Here is a 19,852-nt window from a genome sequence, read left to right as displayed (position 1 = left end):
AGATGAGCTACTTTAAGACTTTTACTCAAGTCATTTTCTGACGGGTGACTTCTACTTTTACCGAAGTCACTTTCAGGTCAGATATCTGTACTTTTACTCAAGTATGGCTTTCAAGTACTTTATACACCACTGGTTATTAATAACAAACCAGCAGCTTCCTCCTGAGCAGCTTTACTCTGGTGTAACTACAGTGGATCAGCCTGAGCTGCTCCAACAGAACTCCATCAGTAAAACATTAAAATTAACTTTTAAACCTACACACAACACCAGTAATAAAACATTTCAATGAGGCTGTGGCTCTGGTTGCAGAGGCAGGTTTCATGTGAGATAATAAAGTTTATATAAAGTTGTAAGTACACAGAAAGTTGCGCCGAACAGAAGAAGAGCTCTTCACTGTGTGTGACGTGTGGACGTTGTGTTGTTCAAAGTGTGTGTTTGTAGTTTGCGCTGAGCCGAGGAGTTAAAACGACACATTTCCTAACGCAGTTTGACAGTTAGCCGATGCTAATGCTAACCGTGACTCACCAGAATGGCCTTGTCCTGCTCCGTCACGCGGGTCACCTTCTTCTTCCCAAAGATGTTTCCCATCGTGACGAAGCATCACACGTTCACAGGTTCGATCCCCGGGAGCTCGTTGAGGCTCAGGAGCCGAGATCCGTCCCGTCAGCTGCGTGAGGCTCAAGTGGGACGAGAAGCCACCATTACCCTGTCACAGGCCACACCCACGACCGGAAGAACTCTGTACGAGGCCACACCCACGACCGGACAACTCTGTCAGCGGCCACACCCACGACCGGAAGCACGCAACCATTCACAGAGCTCTTTAAAAACAGCTTCACATATTTAATTTATTACATTTAAATCAAGCTGAAACTTTAAATCTTGTGTCTTAAGTCTGGATTTTTAACGAGTTTTAATCAGAATAACCATGGGTTCACTACTCACTGCTGCCCTCATGTGGCGACAAGAAGAACTGCAACACCGCTTCAGGTCAACGTTAATAGGACGATGCTACATTTCCGGTGAGCACTTTCAGAATAATTCCCTGAAAAGGAAGTAATCGTTTTGATCGTTAGTCAAATTATATTCCTTCCTGATTTGTGTTTATTATTTGTATTCCTTTTTGTCTTTAGTGAAAAAATTAAAACGAACTTTGGACTCTTGAAGAAATTACAAGTTATTATATATTTATTTGATTTTATTTACAAAAAAAGTTTTTTTATATATAGCAATTTTTCATTTATAAAACTCGAGGGCAGTAAACCCCCCCCCCCATGTATATGAAACAGTGGAGGACTGTTGAGAACTTTTAATGCTCTCTCAGATATAATGTACTAATTCCATTATTAGTTTAATTTATTTCTCTGTATTTCATTTATTTACAGTGAAACTGTGAAAATAATTATGATCATATCTATTTTCAGTTTTATTTCAGATTGATTTAGTTTGCTCGCTGTATTTTGAAAGATTTTAGCGGAAGTATAAATAACATCTGCATTAACGCGAACTTTACTGAGGTATAGCAGTTTCACTTTGTGTCCACGGGGGGGCAGTACACGTTTTAAATTAGCATCAGGTCAGAAACAACAGGAAGTAAACAGTGATGTAGTTACACCATGTGGCCACCCGGTGGCAGCACAGGGACAAAATCACACACAGGCACGTTGAGGCTGATATGCATAGTTACACTTCCGTTTAAGAATTTCAAAATATAACATTTTCGATCTCTTCTTAAACGTTAAATAATGTTTTTATTTAAATAGACTGAATTTACATGTTGTAAAATGTCAAATGTAAATAAAAACACTTTGCAGACAGAATTTATATATGAATAACGCTGCAGGTGTTAGTTAAGTGTTCAACACGTGTAAAATCACAGTGAAACCGTTTATATTTCCTTCTTTCATTATATTTATAATGTGCTAAAAATAAAGCACAACAGCAAGTCAATACTTCCATCTTCATTATGTCCATCAAACAAAAGACAAATAATCCGGATCAACATTTATTCATGAAAAGGTCAAATACAATAATGACGAGTGTCCGTTCAGACGTGAGGGAAACAGCTAAACCACAGTATTTCAAAAATATAATCAGTGCACACATCATCTTACAAAGATTGCATAATAGAAAGAACGGTTATAAAATTTCCCAGAAATAGTTCAACTCAACCAACACCAGGAAAAAAACACGTAACCGGCTCCACCTTCAGCGCCGATCGACCGAAGCCATCGAGCCGCAGAGTTTAATATTCAGTTTCTTCTTTAGATGGCGACATGAGACTGAAACTGATCCACACAACATTCACATGAATGTTAAATACGTCAACGTGATTCTTCATGGAGAGATCAAAGATTAAACATATGTTTGTGTGTAAATACATGTGAGGCCAGTGTTTCACTTTTTTTTAATGTGCAAAAACTAAACACGTCAAATAAAGTCTCACATTTAAAAAAGACAAATTACCCACAACTGCAAATATCAATGCTTTACTTGGTCTTTAGTTAATGTAGCGTGTCTGTGGTGTGTTCATAGTGTGTCTGTAGTGTGTTCATAGTGTGTCTGTAGTGTGTTCATAGTGTGTCTGTAGTGTGTAGTGTGTCTGTAGTGTGTCTGTAGTGTATGCTTGGAAAGTCGATCAGCGCCAAACTAATCTCTTCAAATAATAATACTCATAATAAGAATCATACTAATCATATTAATAATAATAATCATCACCCCCTGGGAAATGATGACTCATCAGATAAAACCCATGTTTTAAAAAATAGAAATCAAATATAAATCCTTCACCTGACGTTAAAATAAAACCTCGAGCGTCTCGAGTTCTCAAACTTTACTTTGATCCGATCATCGCAACAAACCTCAAAGTGCTGAGTCACAGAACCGATGCTTCAAAATAAAAGCGTCTAAGATTCCCTTCACCTCGTCGTCCTCTCGCCTGAACGTCATGAGAAAATTACAATTTGACGGTTTGAACCAACATCGCACCAGCTTGTATAAAGACTACGATTCTGCAGCTACACACAGTAAATACACAACACAGAAAACACACACACTCATACACACAGAACAGGTTAGATAGTTAACACCCTGCTGCGTGATTCAAAGTGAAACAGCAGCTCACAAGAGCCCAGTGACAACCCCCCCCCCCCCCCCCACCTCAATCAAATACATTCAAATCTGTTTGATCAAAAATCCTCTAAAAACTTGCCGGGAGATAAACAATGTTTCAACAAGCTCCGCCCCTCATCACCGTGGTTACACGTCTCCTACGAGAGGAGACCACAGGGCGAAGAGTCTGAAACCCAAACATCCGTCTGCAACACTTCAACGATCAACCTCCACGTGGGCGAGACGCTGAGACTCTCCTGGAGGACGAGGACGTTTCAACGTGGACGAAACAAACCAGAGAATTCCGTCTTCAGCCTCAGGAATGAAAACGTTCTGTGACTCAGGTCTCTCACGACTCTGCAGGACGAGCGTCTCCTCTCCAGTGTTTCAACTCTTTTAATTCACTGCCCCACATCAAGTTTATTTACGCAAACTATTAACGCACATGCTACCGACACTAAAAAACCAAAGCACTTGTCAGTGGATGTGTGCGGACTTGTGTGAGTGTGTGGTTCAGACAAGTGCTGCTTTGGTACAATTGTGGATGGATCCCATTTCTGGTGGTGCTTCAAAACTGTTTCACAAACACAACACACAAAACACTCACTCACTCACTGCAACGCCTCCGACAGACGACAACGGACGGAGAGGGTTACAAAGCATAAATATTCATATATTATATAGATATTTTTCCATTGACTGACTCCCTGTGAAGATTTAAAAACACCGTCAGGAAGAGGAGGAGGTGTCGCGTCGGCGTGTGGAGGAAGAACCGCACCGGTGGACGAGGGTTACACACATGCTCACCTCAGACCCACAGGAAGAAGCCGGGACAGCCCAGAGCCCAAAGACACACACACACAGTCCCGGTGTGGCGCCCCCAGCAGGTCTGTCCCGGTCCGTGGAGGGCGCTGGGGGTCGGCGTGCGTGGAGCGGGCGAGTGCTGGCGTGAGCCCTCAGGCTCTGAGGCCTGGCGGGACGGGGTCGGTGAGTCCTGGTCAGACCGCAGCCGGCTCACAGCTGGTGCACGATGCTGTCCGTGTGATTGGCCGAGACGGGTCCGTCCTGACGCAGCCGCTGCCACTGGAAGGTCGTGCTGAGCGAGCCCACCTCGTCCTCCTCGTTCTCCTGCTCCTTGGCAAACTCCATGAACACCTGGAGGACCGAGAACCAGAGGAAGAGGAGAAGTGTCAGGTCGGACATTTATAAAGCTTAAATAAAGTTGATATAAATCGAAGGATTATTTCAAGTCAAATGTATTAAAATCTGTATTTGAATAAACCAGTTACCTGCTCTAAGGTCGACTGGGAGAAGTTGTATTCTTCAAAGTTGAACATTTGCTTGGCTGAAGAGAAAAGACATTGAATGAGTTAGAAGTTACAGTGTGTGTGTGTGTGTGTGTGTGTGTGTGTGTGTGTGTGTGTGTGTGCAGCAGTGACTCACCGCTTTCTAACTGAGAGAAAGACTCGGCCAGTGACGTGACGTCCTCTGTGGGGATCTTATAAACCATCAGAGTAGCAAAGCTGCACAGGAAGTCAACGTTAACATGAATTAAGTGTGTGTGATTTTACACTCAGTGATAAACAAGTGACACAAACTGGGTTCAGCTCACAAAGATACAAACACACACACACACACATACAAACAAACAAACACACACACACACACACACAGACACACACACAGTCAGGTCTCACCTCTCCTGTCGGGCGGCGTGAGGGAAGATTCTGAGAATCTCTTTGTGCAGCAGCGCCACCTGCTGGAGCCCCGTCAGCTCCTCTCGGAGTTTCACCTCCAAACTGTAACCTCGACCGTATTTCCCTTTCAGATGTTGGATGGAGCCGATACATCTGGAAACAAACGAACATGAACAGAGCTTCACTGCCTGAACGTCTCCTCCCGTTTCACCACGAAGCTGCGAGCACGAACCTCAGCTGCCCAGAAACCATGATGGCCACGCGGTCGCACACGGCCTCGGCCTCCTCCATGTAGTGCGTGGTGAGGACGGCTCCTCGCTGGCGGTTCTTGAACGCAGCTCGTATGGCTCTCCTGCACAACGGAGACACGTGTCGTCAAGTGAAACAATGAAATCATCTTTACAGAGATCATTACACTGGAAAAATAAGACATGAATATTGTGGCTGGGACAAGAAAACCTGAAATTCAGCCCCGAACACATTGGAATCTAGAAATACAAAGTCAAGAAGTTCTCATTCTACGGCTCTGATGGTCTCACCACATGCGCTGCTTGGACTTGGGGTCCATCCCTGACGACGGCTCATCCAGTAACACGATCTGAGGATTCCCGATCATGCTCAAAGCAAAGCACAACTGGGAACAGACAAGAAACCAGTGAAGGTCAAACAGGAAGAAACAACTCAGCATTGAATGTGCTTCACTAGAAACTAGAGTTTGTTTCTGGTTTCTTAACATGTGAAATCCTCAGGGGATGACACTCTCTGTCTCTACTGTGTTGTCACAGGTCAGGGGTGAAGGAGTTTCTTCTTTGTGAGTGATGGGAGGATGGAGCAGGAGATGGACAGGGGGGGGGTAATGAAGATGGAGCTGAGGCTTCTGGGAAGAGGTGGGCGGAGTTTAGGTCTGGTACAGCTCCACACTGGGCTCTCACCTTCCTCTTGAGTCCTGCTGACAGGCTCTTGGCTTGTTTGTTCATGTGGTCCTTCAGCTCCAGAGCATTCACCACCCTGACAACAAGAGTCACACAACAACCGTCAGGAACTGGTTGCTCTGGTTCTCATAGAAGACACGAAGAAGAGGTCTGTGGAGCCGGGGTGACGAGGAGCTGGACGTACCGTTTGATGATCCCCGGCACGTCCTGTCCTCTCAGGCCCTTGACGGCAGCGTAGATCTCCAGGTGCTCCTGCAGAGTGATCCTCGGCCACAGAGGGTTCACCTGGGGACAGTAGCCCACGTGCTCCAGAGGATTGTCCACGGGACGGAACTCAGTGCTGTAGTCCCCCATCAGCACCTGGACACAGGAAACAGACCGTCAGCTAACCAGTAGCTCTGTGACTCGGTGTAATGTGTGAATCTTTCTTCTCAGTACTTCACAGTATCTGTTCCGTACCTGGCCGGCTGTTGGGTCCGTGTCCCCGGCCAACATGTGCATGATGGTGCTCTTTCCTGCTCCGTTGGGGCCCAACAGTCCGAGAACCTCCCCTGAAGGAACACACGTCAAGCAGCGATGTTCAAGAAGCTTCCACACAGCCACTCTGGGTTTTATACAGCAGTGTCACCATGGAAACCACCCGTGTACCTTTTCGAACGCAGAAGGAGACGTTCTTCGTGGCCACCTTCCTCGACTTGTTGAGGGAAAAGCCTTCTCTTCTGCCTTTGTACTGTTTCCTCAGGTTACTCACCACCACAGCTGGTTTCTGAGGAGACACAGAGAAGAGACTCTAAATCAACTCGTCTTCAATGATTCGTTTGTAAATGTTCTCAAGCTCACTATGTAAAAACTATGACATGTTTTACAGCTTCTTATTCTGCTGAGACGGAAGAAGAGACCCTCACCTCCTCACAGGACTGACAGGTGAGAGCCTCCTTCACTCGGGCCTTCTCCATCTGAACGTCCTCGTCCTCGTTCTGACCTTCTTCTGGGTTCTTCTCCACTTTGGGCTTTGACTTGGACGAGATCCTGGGAATGGTTCAATAAAAACTTCACGTTTGGCCTCTTGACAAACAATTAAGATGTGAAAACTTTTCCTGAAAGCATCAGTGTTTAAAGATACTGGGGCTTCCTGTAATTGGAGCCATGATCTGAAATCTGCTCATCACCTGCAGTACTGATCATTCTTCATCGTCCTGCCTCCGTGACGGATCTCCAGCCAGCGGAGCACGAAAAGCAGCAGGATGATCTGGAGATAAGGCTGAGCACAAGAACACACACACAGATTCATGGCTGAAAACCAACCTGGACATTGTGGTATCAAAGTTTTGGGCATGAAATGATTGTTAGTGAAAAACTTACAGCTAGAACCGCAATGAGCAGGTTCTTCCACAAGAAGTTCTTCTCGTAGAGAAGAGGAAGGAACGTCGCCTGTAAACGGTGAGAAACTGATTGAATCTAAAAGGGACCGTTGGGCACTGGCTGAAGTCTGAACTCTTCTGGGAGCTTTTCTAGTTGTATTTGTAAAGAGATAGTATTTTTATATTTCTACTACACATTAAGATACAAATGACAGATCAGCACCAACTCCTGAGGAATACATCTGGTTCTTAAGCTTAAGTTCCACTTGTTTCCACCAGCGCTCTCGAACTCTGACATGTCTACTTATTAGAGATGAGCCATCCGGTACGGATAATGCACTTTTGCCGAGTACGATTATAACACGAGTAATCGGAGTCATTATCTGTGCTCGGACTGAATGAAAATCCTCACACAGCGTCACAGCTCCTCCCGTCACACACGGCTCTGCTCACTCACTCACAGAACAGCTCTCTGTCTCTCAGTCACTCAGGTTCACTGCGCATCGGGACTGTTCCATAGGCTCAGTCAAGGAAGCAGAAATGATTCGTTCATTTCCCGACTGGGTCTTCGGGTACGAGTCTTGATGAGTGAGATGCGAGGGACGTTCACTGTCTCCCGGAGAAATGAACACTCTGTGTTTTTTAGTATAGAAAGACGTGAATTATATTTGTTCACAAGTCATAATGACTGGTTTTGTTATTTTCACTTTACATTTACACTTAATTTACAGTAAAGTAAACCTCTATTAAATACAGTACAACATGACAGTTTGTATGGTTTGAAATTGTCATTTATTATCACACTGGCATTTAATTATCACGGCAAACAATTACACTGCACTAAACTTTAAGTGTTAATGTAAAGTGAAAATAACAAAACCAGTCTGTATGACTTGTGAACGAATATAATTCACGTATTTCTATACTAAAAACACAGAGTGTTCATTTCTCCGGGAGACAGTGAACGTCCCTCGCATCTCACTCACACACACACACTCACACACACACACACAAACACACACACACACACACCTGGTGTGGAAATAAATTTAAAAAAATAAAAATAAAAAAATCATAAAAAAATGTCAAAGTTAAAAAAGAAAGTAATGTTGAACCAGCCCACTTCCGGGTTAAACCACACCCACTTCCGGGTTAGGCCCCGCCCACTCCGAGTACGGATACGGATACGGATAATTCATATGGTTAACAGATACAGATACAGATAATGCTGTACTCGCTCATCCCTACTACTAATGTTTTAATCCCAAGTTGAAAGACAAAACCACAGACAAACAAACACATGTAGAGAAGTGAGTGTTGTTGTTGTGTTCCCACCTTAGTGATGCAGTTGAGGCAGCCCATGAGAGGGTACAGAGGGTTGAAGAAGCACAGGATGTTGTGCAGGTTCCTGGTCAGTCCCAGGTTGTCATTCACAAACGACAACTGAACCAACGAGGCTGATACAACACACACCTGAAGCACAAGTCACCCACTTAGTGATAAAGAAAACCAGCATGTGACTCCAGTGATAACACTGACCAACATCCACAACGAGAGTCACATTATAACATTGTGTCGGTGAGAATAAGAAACTGAAGGTTAATCTGAATATTCACTTCATCATTTTCATATATGTTTCTCACCATCATGGAGATGACAGAGAAGAAATCCCTGTTGCTCTGGACTCGGGCGAAGCCAAAAGAAAACACATAGGTGAAGAGGATCATGGCCGGACCGAAGCCAACGATACACAGGACCTGGAGAGAGGAGAGGAGACGTGACTCCACAGGAATATGGTTTCTGTGCTGGAGAGCCGGGGTTCGATGCCACAGTACGAACCACAGCGGTGAGGTTGCTGGAGGTGAGCAGGCTGCCGGTGTGGAAGGAGAAGAGGATGATGCTCATGAAGGACAGGATGAGGTAGTAGAAGGGGATGTCCACCGCTGCCTGGCCGCACCAGTACGCCGATGGTACCAGACCAGAGATTCGCAGAGTTGAGCGACACTTGATCTGAAGAGGACAAAACAGGCAAATGTAAAAAATCTGACTTCTCCTCAACAAGGAGTGTGAATAAAACAGGAAACATTCTCCATGTTCACACTCACTCAACCATCACATTTATTTTAATCAAGCTGCTGGTTTAAGATGAAAAGCTGCATAGTGTTTAATACAAATATTAATAATAATAATAATAATAATAACGTCTGTTGATCGGAATCAGGATAAACCAGGAGTAACAGGATAAACACTTTCTATCTGCTCTACAACCGGGGAAGAGCCCGACTTGGGGATTGTGCTGAGTCGGCGTCTGCACCAGGAAGAGAAGAACAAGGGGCTTTAACTCCCGGACAAGAGAGTCGACACAGTTCATCTGAAACCAACTCATTTCTTTTCTGTGTCTCCACTGACTGCAAAACACACAGCACTCCTTCGAGCTGTAGTTTATGCTCCAGCGGAGGACGGGGATTCAAAGCTGTTTTGTGCTAAACACTTTGTGATTGGTCAAGAAAATTATTTTTCAATTCAAAGTTGAAGATTTATCTTTGTGTCCAAACTGAATCCACTGATTTGAATAGTTCAATCTTGAAATGTTGCTCTTATGAATCCTGGTGTGACTGAGCTCTGAGGCACTAACATCTCACTAACAACATACTAACTGTGAGTCTGTCTCAAAGCTTCTTCTCTCTCACCTCATGTGTCCTGCTGGTCTACGTCTCTGACTCTTCAGCAATATGCCACAAAAACAACGGTTAACTGAGCTGAAGCTGACCTAAGAATGTCAGTGGTAGATCAGAGTGGAACATTATCTGACATGTCATTGTGTGTCCAAGCTGGGAGGAGCTCTACAAACAAACTACTGGTTAACTGGTTACCTCTCGGTCTCGAGTGTGGTCCATTGCAAAATACGCAGGCATTCCAGCTGCCAGCATTCCCAGTATGATGGCCTCAATGTACACCAGAGCGTAGGACGTGGCGTCAGGGATTTGCTGAGGGACGTGACAGGAGGAAAGTTGAAAATATCTTCAAGTGATACAGGGAAACAGCAAAGATGAGATTTGTCTCCTAGCTGTTAAATCCTCACATAATCAAACGGCTTGGTCCAGGTTCGGATGGGTCCGGTTCCATTCAGGCCTCGGAGGAGTGCGTTGCTCAGAACATTGACGGCCATAGGCAAGGAGTGGACTGTGGTGCTGTTGAACGCAACGCTGTACCTGAACCCCTGTTAACAGAGAGAGGATGAAGAGTTAGGGAGCGTTACATGGTGCAGGAGGGGTTCGCCCACACATCATGTCTGATAACAACAGTGAATTCCATCTGTCCAACAGCAAAGTGACCTTGTTGGATCCCGTCACGTTGATGGCGGCGCTGTGGGGAGCTGCGGACATGTAGTCACTGTGTTTCATCATTTCCACTTTTATGTTCTGAGACTCCAGGTTGTGGACAAAGTCAGAAATATCAGAGTCTGTTGACAGGAGGAAAATAACACACAGCTAAGTACACAACAACTGGACTGAGGGGAGTAAAGCAAATGTATAGAGATATTCATATGATCATACAGGACAGATGAGTAATGGTGGTTAAGAGTGTAATTTAACCGTAGGACATCAGTCAGTATTGAAGGCCAATAACATTGATGTGACATTTTACAGATGAATTGTATCAGGGTTTATAAGTTTATGATTTCAGAACACATCATAGACAACCAGCCTCCAAAATATCAGAGATCAGTTTGTTTCCTTCCAGGTCACAGAAGCAGTCTTGACTCACCAGAGGAGTTCTGAACCAGGAGGCTGGTGGTGTATCTCCGAGGCAACTGGTCCTTCTTGAGGAGGTAAATGGGAAGAAACTGACGATCTGATGAGTGAATCTGGATGTTTCCAGTGGCCAGAGACAGGACGAGCACCGCAGCAACAAACACCAGGAACAAGGCCAGACTGCAAAGGACAAGATGAAAGGAAGAGACAACAGGTCAAACACACTGACAGATTCCTCATGATGCTGCAGCAGAGTTTCTCTTCACTGCCACAGACTGTGTGTCAGCTCTGAATCACTGTCCAGCCTGAATCTGGATCTGGTTTTCCAATAGTCACTTATCACTCACGTGTAAATGAAGGCCTTCCTCTCTCTGTGCATGTTGAGCATGTGCAGCCAGGCCACGGTGCTGAACTGCTGCCGCCACAGAGCGTGACCCGACACAACGTCAGACTTGTTGTCCGAGAACGCGAGCAGCCGCTGGTCTGTGTCGTCCACACAGGCGTTGGTGTCACAATCGTCCTCGGCCTGCTCCCGATTGAACACACTGTAATCTGCACACATGAAGCAAGTACACTGATAAATACTTGTATTTATACATTTGGGTTTTATTAATATTCAGCACTGCTTCTATATACACACTCACCAGCTTGGTCCACTTCAGCCTCCGCCTCCAGGCGAAGGAAAACGTCCTCCAGTGTTGTCATGGAAACCCCATAGTTGATGATTCCCAGTTTGGGTTGAGAGTCAAACTCAGAAAACAAACCTATAAGAAAACACATGAATTGTTACTTGGTGCAGGTTCACTGCTGTTAGTCAAAGCTCAGCTGCAGTGTTATCAGCTCTAGTCTGGATGAGGTTTCCTGTGTTGACTTTAAAGAGTTTTCTCTGAAACTAGGGATTTAATTCCACTGATATTTCTGTGTCGTGGGATTTGACCTGAAAACGTGTCCATGCTCTCAAAGGGAAGCGTGAAGGTCAACTCTGCTTCATGCTGCTGGGACAGCTTTGCCTTGGGAACGTTCTGCTCGACCAACGACGTGATGTTTTCAGCTTCACATCCCTCAGTGACCGACATTCTGTGACAGGGGAAAAACATATAAACAATTAAAGCTCAAACAAAATAATCTATATATTCTATAAATTCTATAATAAATAAAAAATACAACATGTTTTCACACGACAACAACTTATTTTTCATATTGCATGATGTGTAGAAATATGTAAGAGTATCTGTAAGCGGTTCATCGAAGGGCCATTCCCGTTTGAAACATGCAGAGACACAACCAGCTTCACCAGGAGGATCTACATGCCTGAGATGATATCCAACACCACACTTGATCTTGAGATACATGGAGGAGCCGACACATTTCAGTCGTCCCTGAGAGATCACAGCTTTGCGATCTGGAGAAAAGAGAAGCAGCATCTGTGTTGAACCATAACAACAGACAAGTGACTGTGGGACTGTGTTGGTTATGTAACAGAAAAAGTTCACACCAGCGAGAATGTCTGCCTCGTCCATGTAGTGTGTGCTCAGGACCGTGACTCTGCCAGCTCGCCGGTTCTTCAGCAGCGACCACACCTGGTGTCTGGAGCACGGGTCCATGCCGGCCGTGGGCTCATCCAGGAGCAGGATCTGACAGAAAAGGAAGATCATGAGGCAAACAGCTCAGAATGAACCCAAGCTGATGGAGACAGAGAACATGGAAAGTGTCCACTTCCAGCTTTAGGTACCTTGGGATCTCCGAGGATGGCGATGCCCACAGAGAGCTTCCTCTTTTGGCCTCCACTCAGATTCTTGGCCTGAGCAGACATGATCTTTTCCAAGTCCAGATCCTTCAGAACTTTGTTAACCTGTCAAAGAGAAAGAAATATACACCAAGGATGAACAACCTGACGTTGAAGACTCATTATTACCAACAGAGGATCTTCTCTCAGTGAACTGGTCTCCCATAACCTTACCTCTGCGTCAATCTCTGCAGGTCGGATCCCTTTGATAGCGGCGAATATCCTGAGGTGCTCCTCCACCGTCAGCACGTCGAAGATGATGTTGAACTGGGGGCAGATTCCCACCAGCTGCTTCATTTCGGACCCATCGGCGATCTCTGCGACAGGCGACCCGTAGATGGTGGCCGAGCCGTTGGTGGGGGGGCAGATACCACACAGGATGTTCATGAGAGTGGACTTTCCAGCCCCGCTGTGTCCCAGTAGAGCCGTGATCTGGCCCTCGTAGATGTCAAACGTCAAACCTGGGGAAGGATGTAAAGAAGGAGAAGATGAAATCAATCTAGAAATATAAGCTACTATAACACAGAGAGCAGCTAAACAAAATATAGTAAGTCCGCTGTAGGTTTAGGAAACAGGATCTGATGTAATGAGGTCAATTAGATTCAACATGCTTCACTATCTAAACCATTTTTCTTAATCTAAAGAATAGTCACATTAAGGGCTGTTCTGAGCTGAGCTGGTGAAAGGAAAGTGTTCTCACCTCTCAGAGCCTCCACCACGTTGTCCTTCTCTTTATACACTTTGTGGATGTTATTGATGCTGCCAGACATTGATCAAGTAAAAACAAAGCAGAACTAAGAGTTAGAGTCAATGGAAGCTGTCACGTTACAGGCAGGTCTCACAGGCTCCGTCTTCAGCCAGTGGAGTCTGGCAACATTTCCCTCTTTAACTGAGCTCGACACTGTGTCTGGATTAAGGGATTGCATCCTTTGAAAGCTGCATTTGAAAACCTGCTGAGTCACAGCGTCGGGACAAGGCCGTCGCACTTCAAGGCTCCGTGAAACACATCCTCCACAGGCATCTTTATTTTGATCATATTATTACGATAGTTACGAAGTTGCCCCTTTGAAGGATGCAGACACCGAATTGAGACAGAGCAACAGAATTCTTCCTGGAAACATTTAAAGCCTTAAATGTTGCCAGATGTTCATATGAAAGTGTTAATCCTGTGTGTTTTAGATTGTTATTTCAGACAAAGATTGATAAACATGGATACAAATAGCCTGTACTGTAGTTACCCACGAGCAGTGTAACAAGCTGCATTTCTCAGAAGCACTTTTTGTAACAGACTGCAAATATAAAATGTAACTTTTAATGCAGCTATGCAAGTTTTTTACCGAATGGCTTCTTTCCCTCTGAACTCAGGTGAAATAGGCTCGACCGACTCGTCCACACCAGGAGCGCCGTTCACCTCCGCGTCGTAAACCGAGCTCACCTCCACGTAGCGCTCTGTGCGTTTGGACCAATAGGACGGTTTCAGGAAGTACACCAGGGACCTCCTTATTCCATACTCACCTGCATAGCAGACAAAATGTAAGTATGACACATGATAATAGTATTCAAACAATGTTAAGACAAAGTGATCCCTCAGGTAAACTGAAGCCCAACAGTTTCAGAGCGGACTTAATATTCAATGAATGTGTAGTTACCAGGCAGAACCTGGTCCAGGTAAACAGCCAGCAGAAGATAGAGGATGCAGTCCAGAACCAGCATGATCAGGGGCACGTACAGAGGGTGAGGCCCGTTGGTCAAGGACGAAAACACAGCTCCGTCTCCCTGAGCCTCCAGGTAAACCACCTGACATGTGGACACACACATGTACATCAAACCATGTTACTCTGTCTTCACACTGCAAACACTTCTGCCAATACATGTCATCAACAAGCTAATCTAAGAGAAAGTAAAGTTGACATGTGATATGGACCCTGGTGAAAGCTGAAGGTTACAGTTAGGGAAACAACATCAGGAAGCCAGATCCATTTATATTCATGGAGAAATGTCCCAAACTAATAAGATATATTATTACACAACCTTTACACCAAGAAATCAAGAAATGCAGAGTGGCGAGTGGATGTGATTGAGAGAGTTGGTCACCTGTGCGATGCCAATTGAAAAGGCGCTGGGGGAGAGCAGGCAGAGGAGCCAGACCAGAGGCTGAGGGAAGTCCTTCATCAGCACGGTGAAGAGCGACAGGCAGCCGAACACCACGGTCAGCATGGAGCCCACTGTGCTGGCAAACTTAGGCTTCTTAAATAACGGCGTCAGCATGAAGGAGAAAAAGATCTGTTGGATTGAAGAGAGGATGAGAGAGAAAGGATGATGGATAAGAATCAGGATCAACCTGACTCAGTGTTTTACAATCTATTTCTTCAACAGATTGCAGCTGTACTTACAGATGATATTCCATAGAGGAAGATGAGGCCGAAAATAACTAAGAAGTCACTGTTAGGGAACAGTGCCGTGTACGTAGCGATGATGGACATCAGGAAGGACATGGTGGTCACCAGAGCAGCGTACAGGAGGCCCCATGACAGCCTGTTGTACCCCAACCACACACAGGTTCAAACAGATTAGTTTCTACGCATGAACAGAGAGACTGATCTCTCCTCTTGTTTTTTTACCAGAAGGCTGTGTTGTAGAGTCCCATCATGGTCATGGTGTCTTTGAGGCGATGTTCCTTCTCAGCTGCCACATTGACGATGAGGAAGGTGACGAAGGGTGTGAAGGCCAGGACCAGGTATATGGAGATGAGGGCGTGGGGGAACTTCTGCACCTCCACAGAACCCGGTTGACCCATCATGACCACCTTCAGGTCCATCTCACTCCGCACGGCCCGCTTCGTCTGCATCTGTAAACAGAAACCAGATGATCATCTGGTGAAACTAAGGACGGTCAGCGACTAATTATCATTATCAATGGAATGAAGGATATCTTCCATTAAATTATTAATCATTAAATCTAGAAAACGTCAATGAGAAAAAGAATAAAGGAATCAGCGAAAGTCTTGTGTCATTGCTTCATGCACACAGGACCTTCCCCTCTTTAAGGTCCAGTGGGTTAAGAGAACATCTCCTGCATGTCTCACCTGGATGATGGCTGCGTCGATCAGAGACTGGAGGCGGATGAAGCCCGAGTACCAGTAGTTAGCTGCTCTGCAGTTCACTGAGCTGGTGAAACAGTTTGCTAGAAGAGGACAAGCACACACACACACACACACAATGATATGTAAGATATTTTCCGTTCTTGCAGTTGTATCTTTCTTTGCATTCCTTGTTTTGCTTAAATAAGGTCTTTCAATATGTTCCTGTGTTCCATCCCTCAGGAACAATCAATAGCAGCCAAATGGTTTTCCACTGATTAGCAATAGTTTGGTTCAAGTCTGGCTTTTGGATTAGTGACATAAGAGCATTCTTAGACTTTTAGTCTTTCCAGCTTTCTCAAAATGGTGAATTGAAATTCTGACCCAGTTTGAGATTGTGCATCTGTTGAGCTGTTTTTCAGCCGTTAGCTCAGTTTATTCACAGCCTCCCTCATCAAAGGTCGGATTATCTCTCTGGTAGGTTCCCACAACAGATAAATAAAAGAGAGTCAGAATTTTACCAATAGATTCTGTGTAATCGCTGGGCAGAGGCAGCTGGTTGTAGGGGAAGCGCAGTCTGTAAGATGTGGCAGAGCTGTCCATGAAGACGACACCAACGTAGCTGGAAGGCTCGTACAGGCTGGCGTTCTCCAGGTCCTCCTCGCTAGCAAACATCTCCAGATTATTCTCCAAGACTGAAAACACAAGGAGGAGGATAAGCATCACAAACTTCCTCTGTCCTCAAGCCTGATCGATATAGATCGGGTGATTAGAACACAGGATTGTCTTCTACTGTAGATGTGAACTTTAAGACCAAGATGTGTCTCAGACACGTACGCATCTGATGGGCCACCTCCTCCATGATGTGGGTGGTGATGTTGGTGATTGGTGTGTAGCCCAGGCCCTTGAAGAAGTGGTCCTCCCGCTCCAGCTCCATGGTGCTGATGCCTCCATAGTAAACGTGAGGATTGAGGGTACTGATGAGTATCAGCAGCCCCAAGAGTAGTAAAGGTAAAATCAATTCCTGTACAGAAAACATAAAATGGACCAGATGATGAGAAAACCAAACATAATTTGCTGTAATTCGTCATGGTAATACAAATTTGATAATAGGTCAGTAATACATACTTTAAATAATTATATTTTCTAATGCAAACTGATGCTCTATTCAGGGACTATACCGAACAGATCAGACCTCGTAAAACAGATGACAGGAGACATTTGTCTTTCCTTCAAACCATAAACAACAAGCAACAACTGGACCTTAAGCAACACAGTAAGGTGAAGCGATAAGACTCATTGCCTTGAGATCTAGATTGTGTATTGTAAAACATGATCTGTGTGTATGCAAAACTAAACTCTCACTCAACACTTTGCCTCCAAGGCAAATGAGGTGAAACCCACAAAGTAGAGTTTAAAGGACATGTGGTTAAGTAGGGATTCAGTAACCAGTAACAAACATGAAGTACAGGAGGTATTATTCAAAATGTAGTTCAGGTAATCCCTGGACTTTGCTACAGTATTTTATGGAAGGTTTCTCTGTGCTACTCCTCAATCCAACTGTTGAGACACAGAGACATTACAAATGCATCAGTGCAACTTGAAACCAAATGAATAATGTATGGCCAAGAGAGAATTTAAAAAGGGGAAGAAGAAACATCAATGTTTATTTCATAAAATGGGCATTAAGATTCAATTGTGGTTTGTTTATGCACTGGAGCAGTCACATCTTTACTGACGCTCAGCAAACAAACTCACGACAGCAAAACCACACCAAGTGTTTTAACAGTGGAAGAGGTTCCACTGCAATAACCACAGAGAGCTTCCTCAGAGATCTAGACAGAATGTGGACCATGCCAGCGTGTGAAACATGTATGCAGTTGTCAGTTCTAAAAGTTTAAACTGTCAGAATAATAATGACAGTACACAAAAATCTGTCTGTTCATTTAATCATTTTGATTATCTATATTAAGTTCTCATTTTAAATGACATCATGCATGAAACCGGCTTCGATTTCAAACTAATCGTGAAACATCAAGACAACAGTCACACACTGAGCTGAGCAGAACAAGCTCTCACACCAGTCTGCTGAACAGTAAGCACCTGAAGACTCTGTTGTTTGGTCCTCCACTTGATGAGCAGATTCTTGTAGAGAAGACTTCTTGTTTGGTGCCAGACTCCAGCATCTCTTCTGTACATGGGCTGCATACTTCCAGCATGCCTCATCTGAAAGACGTGCGGACGAGAACTCTGCCTAATGCTGGCCTCAGCTGCAAGTCAAAGAGGAAGAAAACAAGCGTGGGTTGATAAACGGCTCAATCGACAGAAAACGAATCTGCAATTTGATGAACGACTCATGATTTAGGTTTGTCTTCATCACCTGGTTCAAGAATCTGAACTAGTATAGCATGAGAGTAAACTGAATGTGTTGGGCTCTCTCAGATAAAACAAGCTAATTGAATATATCAACATGGGCTGTGAACAATTATAAATAGTAATTTTACACCATTTACTAAAATGTTATAAACAAATACTTAGCTAAGAAAATAATAATTCGAATTATCATTAATATAATATATAATAATAATATTATAGTCGCTGTGCTTTCTTCTGAGTGTTATTCTTGTCATACAGACTTATAGTTGCAGTCCTATACTGTATGTCCATTAGTATTTTAATAACAGAAATCCCATACTTCTATCATTGCTTGGATTGGGTTTCTACAGTAATGTGACCCTGGAGAGCTTCATGTAAACACCAAAGTAAAAGCAGAACAAGTTCACAGATGACTTAGAAAACCTACTTCCGTCCGTTGGATGCATGAGTTCAGTCTCTTCATTTGTATTAATTAATATCCAATAATCTGCATAAAGTGGATGTTGACACCTGCTATTAACAAATAGATTGGACAGCTCAGGAAGGAAACAGGCTGCAGCGTTTCCCATTAAGACCAGTGGAGCATCCATGAGTTCAGAGCAGCTCCCAGTGAAGCTGAGCTCACACCTGCACCATGTTGCATGTTCGTTAACTCGTCTTTAGTGAACGCGATGCTAACATAGCTTAGCTGGCAGGTTGTGGCAGGTTGTCACGGACAGAAAGCTGACGTTAGTTTGTGTTGGCTCTTTGAATTTTTTGATTGATTGAATATTTATTTATTTAAGCCTCGGAAGACACATTGAGGGATAAGACCCTCATTTACAATGGTGCTGAGGGTACAATAAAAAAGTTGATACATTAAAAGTTAATACATTGAATAAATATGAATGAAATAAATATGCATATATATATATACACACAGTAATACAAGGTATAAAACAATTCGTCAATACAATATTATGGCCAAGTCAACCAGCAGTTACAGTCACTGCAGGAGAAGTCAGATGTTCATGAGACCAGACTCCAGAACTCCGTCAATGAAACAAATGAGCACAACTTTAAAGATCTTTGGACCTCATTCCAAATGTAGGGTTCCTTATAACAGAAAGCTGTCTTCCCCAGGTTGGTGTTAACAAGAGGCAGGTATAATGAAAGCCAGCTCTGGGAGCGGGTAGTGTGGGTATTACAGTTCCAGCTGATGAGAGAGGAGAGATATAGTGGCAGTAGCCCAATGATTGTTTTGTAAATATAAATCTTCCAATGACCATCCCTCTTTCAGACAGGGCTCTTTGTGTCGTTTTGGCTCTGAACTGGAAAAAGCGTTTTCAGCTAAAAAGACAGAAATCAGAAGCTAGTTCCCCTGCAGCTAACCATGCTAACCATGCTAGCAGGCTACAGCAACATGGGCCAGAATCCCCCAGAAAACCCACATGCACAGAGAAACGTGTGGATTTCATCAACTCACGGATTATGAAACATTAAGACATATCCTTATATCCTTATGTATATCCATATCCTCTTCTTCAAATGTGGTTTAAAGTCAATGAACCTCCGGGATCGACTTGTTTCTACCGTCGCTACTTCCGGCTGTCAAACACAGAACACAGAGAGGGTGGCGCCGACCAATCAGCGGCCTCCTTTTCTTCTGCTACGCTGTTTCACGGCAGTCGGCCACTATTATATAGCAACAGACCGCCCCTCTGGTTGAAGCTGGTCATTACAGTCTTGGTATTAATCTGGTTATTAAAAAACAAC

At 44.2% G+C, this 19,852-nt stretch overlaps 2 protein-coding genes across 2 annotated transcripts in view; both read right to left on the bottom strand.

The window, feature by feature from the left end:
* The window catches only part of chmp6b (charged multivesicular body protein 6b), a 5,937-nt gene extending 5,226 nt beyond the window's left edge, over positions 1-711 (bottom strand). Inside the window, exon 1 of the mRNA XM_061094794.1 lies at positions 526-711. Coding sequence (XP_060950777.1) covers positions 526-588 — 63 coding nt within the window. The 5' untranslated portion in view covers positions 589-711. The remainder of the gene's footprint in view (positions 1-525) is intronic.
* A 2,441-nt stretch (positions 712-3,152) lies between these two features.
* abca5 (ATP-binding cassette, sub-family A (ABC1), member 5) lies at positions 3,153-19,672 on the bottom strand. The gene is made up of 38 exons (XM_061094760.1): positions 19,563-19,672; positions 17,825-17,991; positions 16,559-16,745; positions 16,243-16,416; positions 15,728-15,825; positions 15,264-15,490; positions 15,036-15,177; positions 14,737-14,925; positions 14,292-14,439; positions 13,980-14,157; positions 13,343-13,401; positions 12,817-13,103; positions 12,589-12,708; positions 12,352-12,490; positions 12,168-12,258; positions 11,794-11,933; positions 11,501-11,620; positions 11,204-11,408; positions 10,870-11,036; positions 10,437-10,564; positions 10,184-10,321; positions 9,975-10,088; positions 8,941-9,111; positions 8,745-8,858; positions 8,437-8,574; positions 7,103-7,171; positions 6,910-7,001; positions 6,646-6,769; positions 6,389-6,506; positions 6,200-6,291; positions 5,925-6,100; positions 5,741-5,816; positions 5,348-5,442; positions 5,041-5,160; positions 4,809-4,961; positions 4,555-4,634; positions 4,401-4,456; positions 3,153-4,266 (listed from the first exon to the last, which is right to left on the bottom strand). The coding sequence occupies exons 2-38, from the start codon at positions 17,945-17,947 to the stop codon at positions 4,126-4,128; spliced, it is 4,989 nt and encodes a 1,662-aa protein (XP_060950743.1). The 5' UTR covers positions 17,948-17,991; positions 19,563-19,672; the 3' UTR covers positions 3,153-4,125.
* Positions 19,673-19,852: the final 180 nt, after the last annotated feature.

Source organism: Limanda limanda, chromosome 21 (genome assembly GCF_963576545.1).
Source record: "Limanda limanda chromosome 21, fLimLim1.1, whole genome shotgun sequence".
Classification (NCBI taxonomy): domain Eukaryota; kingdom Metazoa; phylum Chordata; class Actinopteri; order Pleuronectiformes; family Pleuronectidae; genus Limanda; species Limanda limanda.
This window is presented reverse-complemented; position numbering and strand designations above follow the sequence as displayed.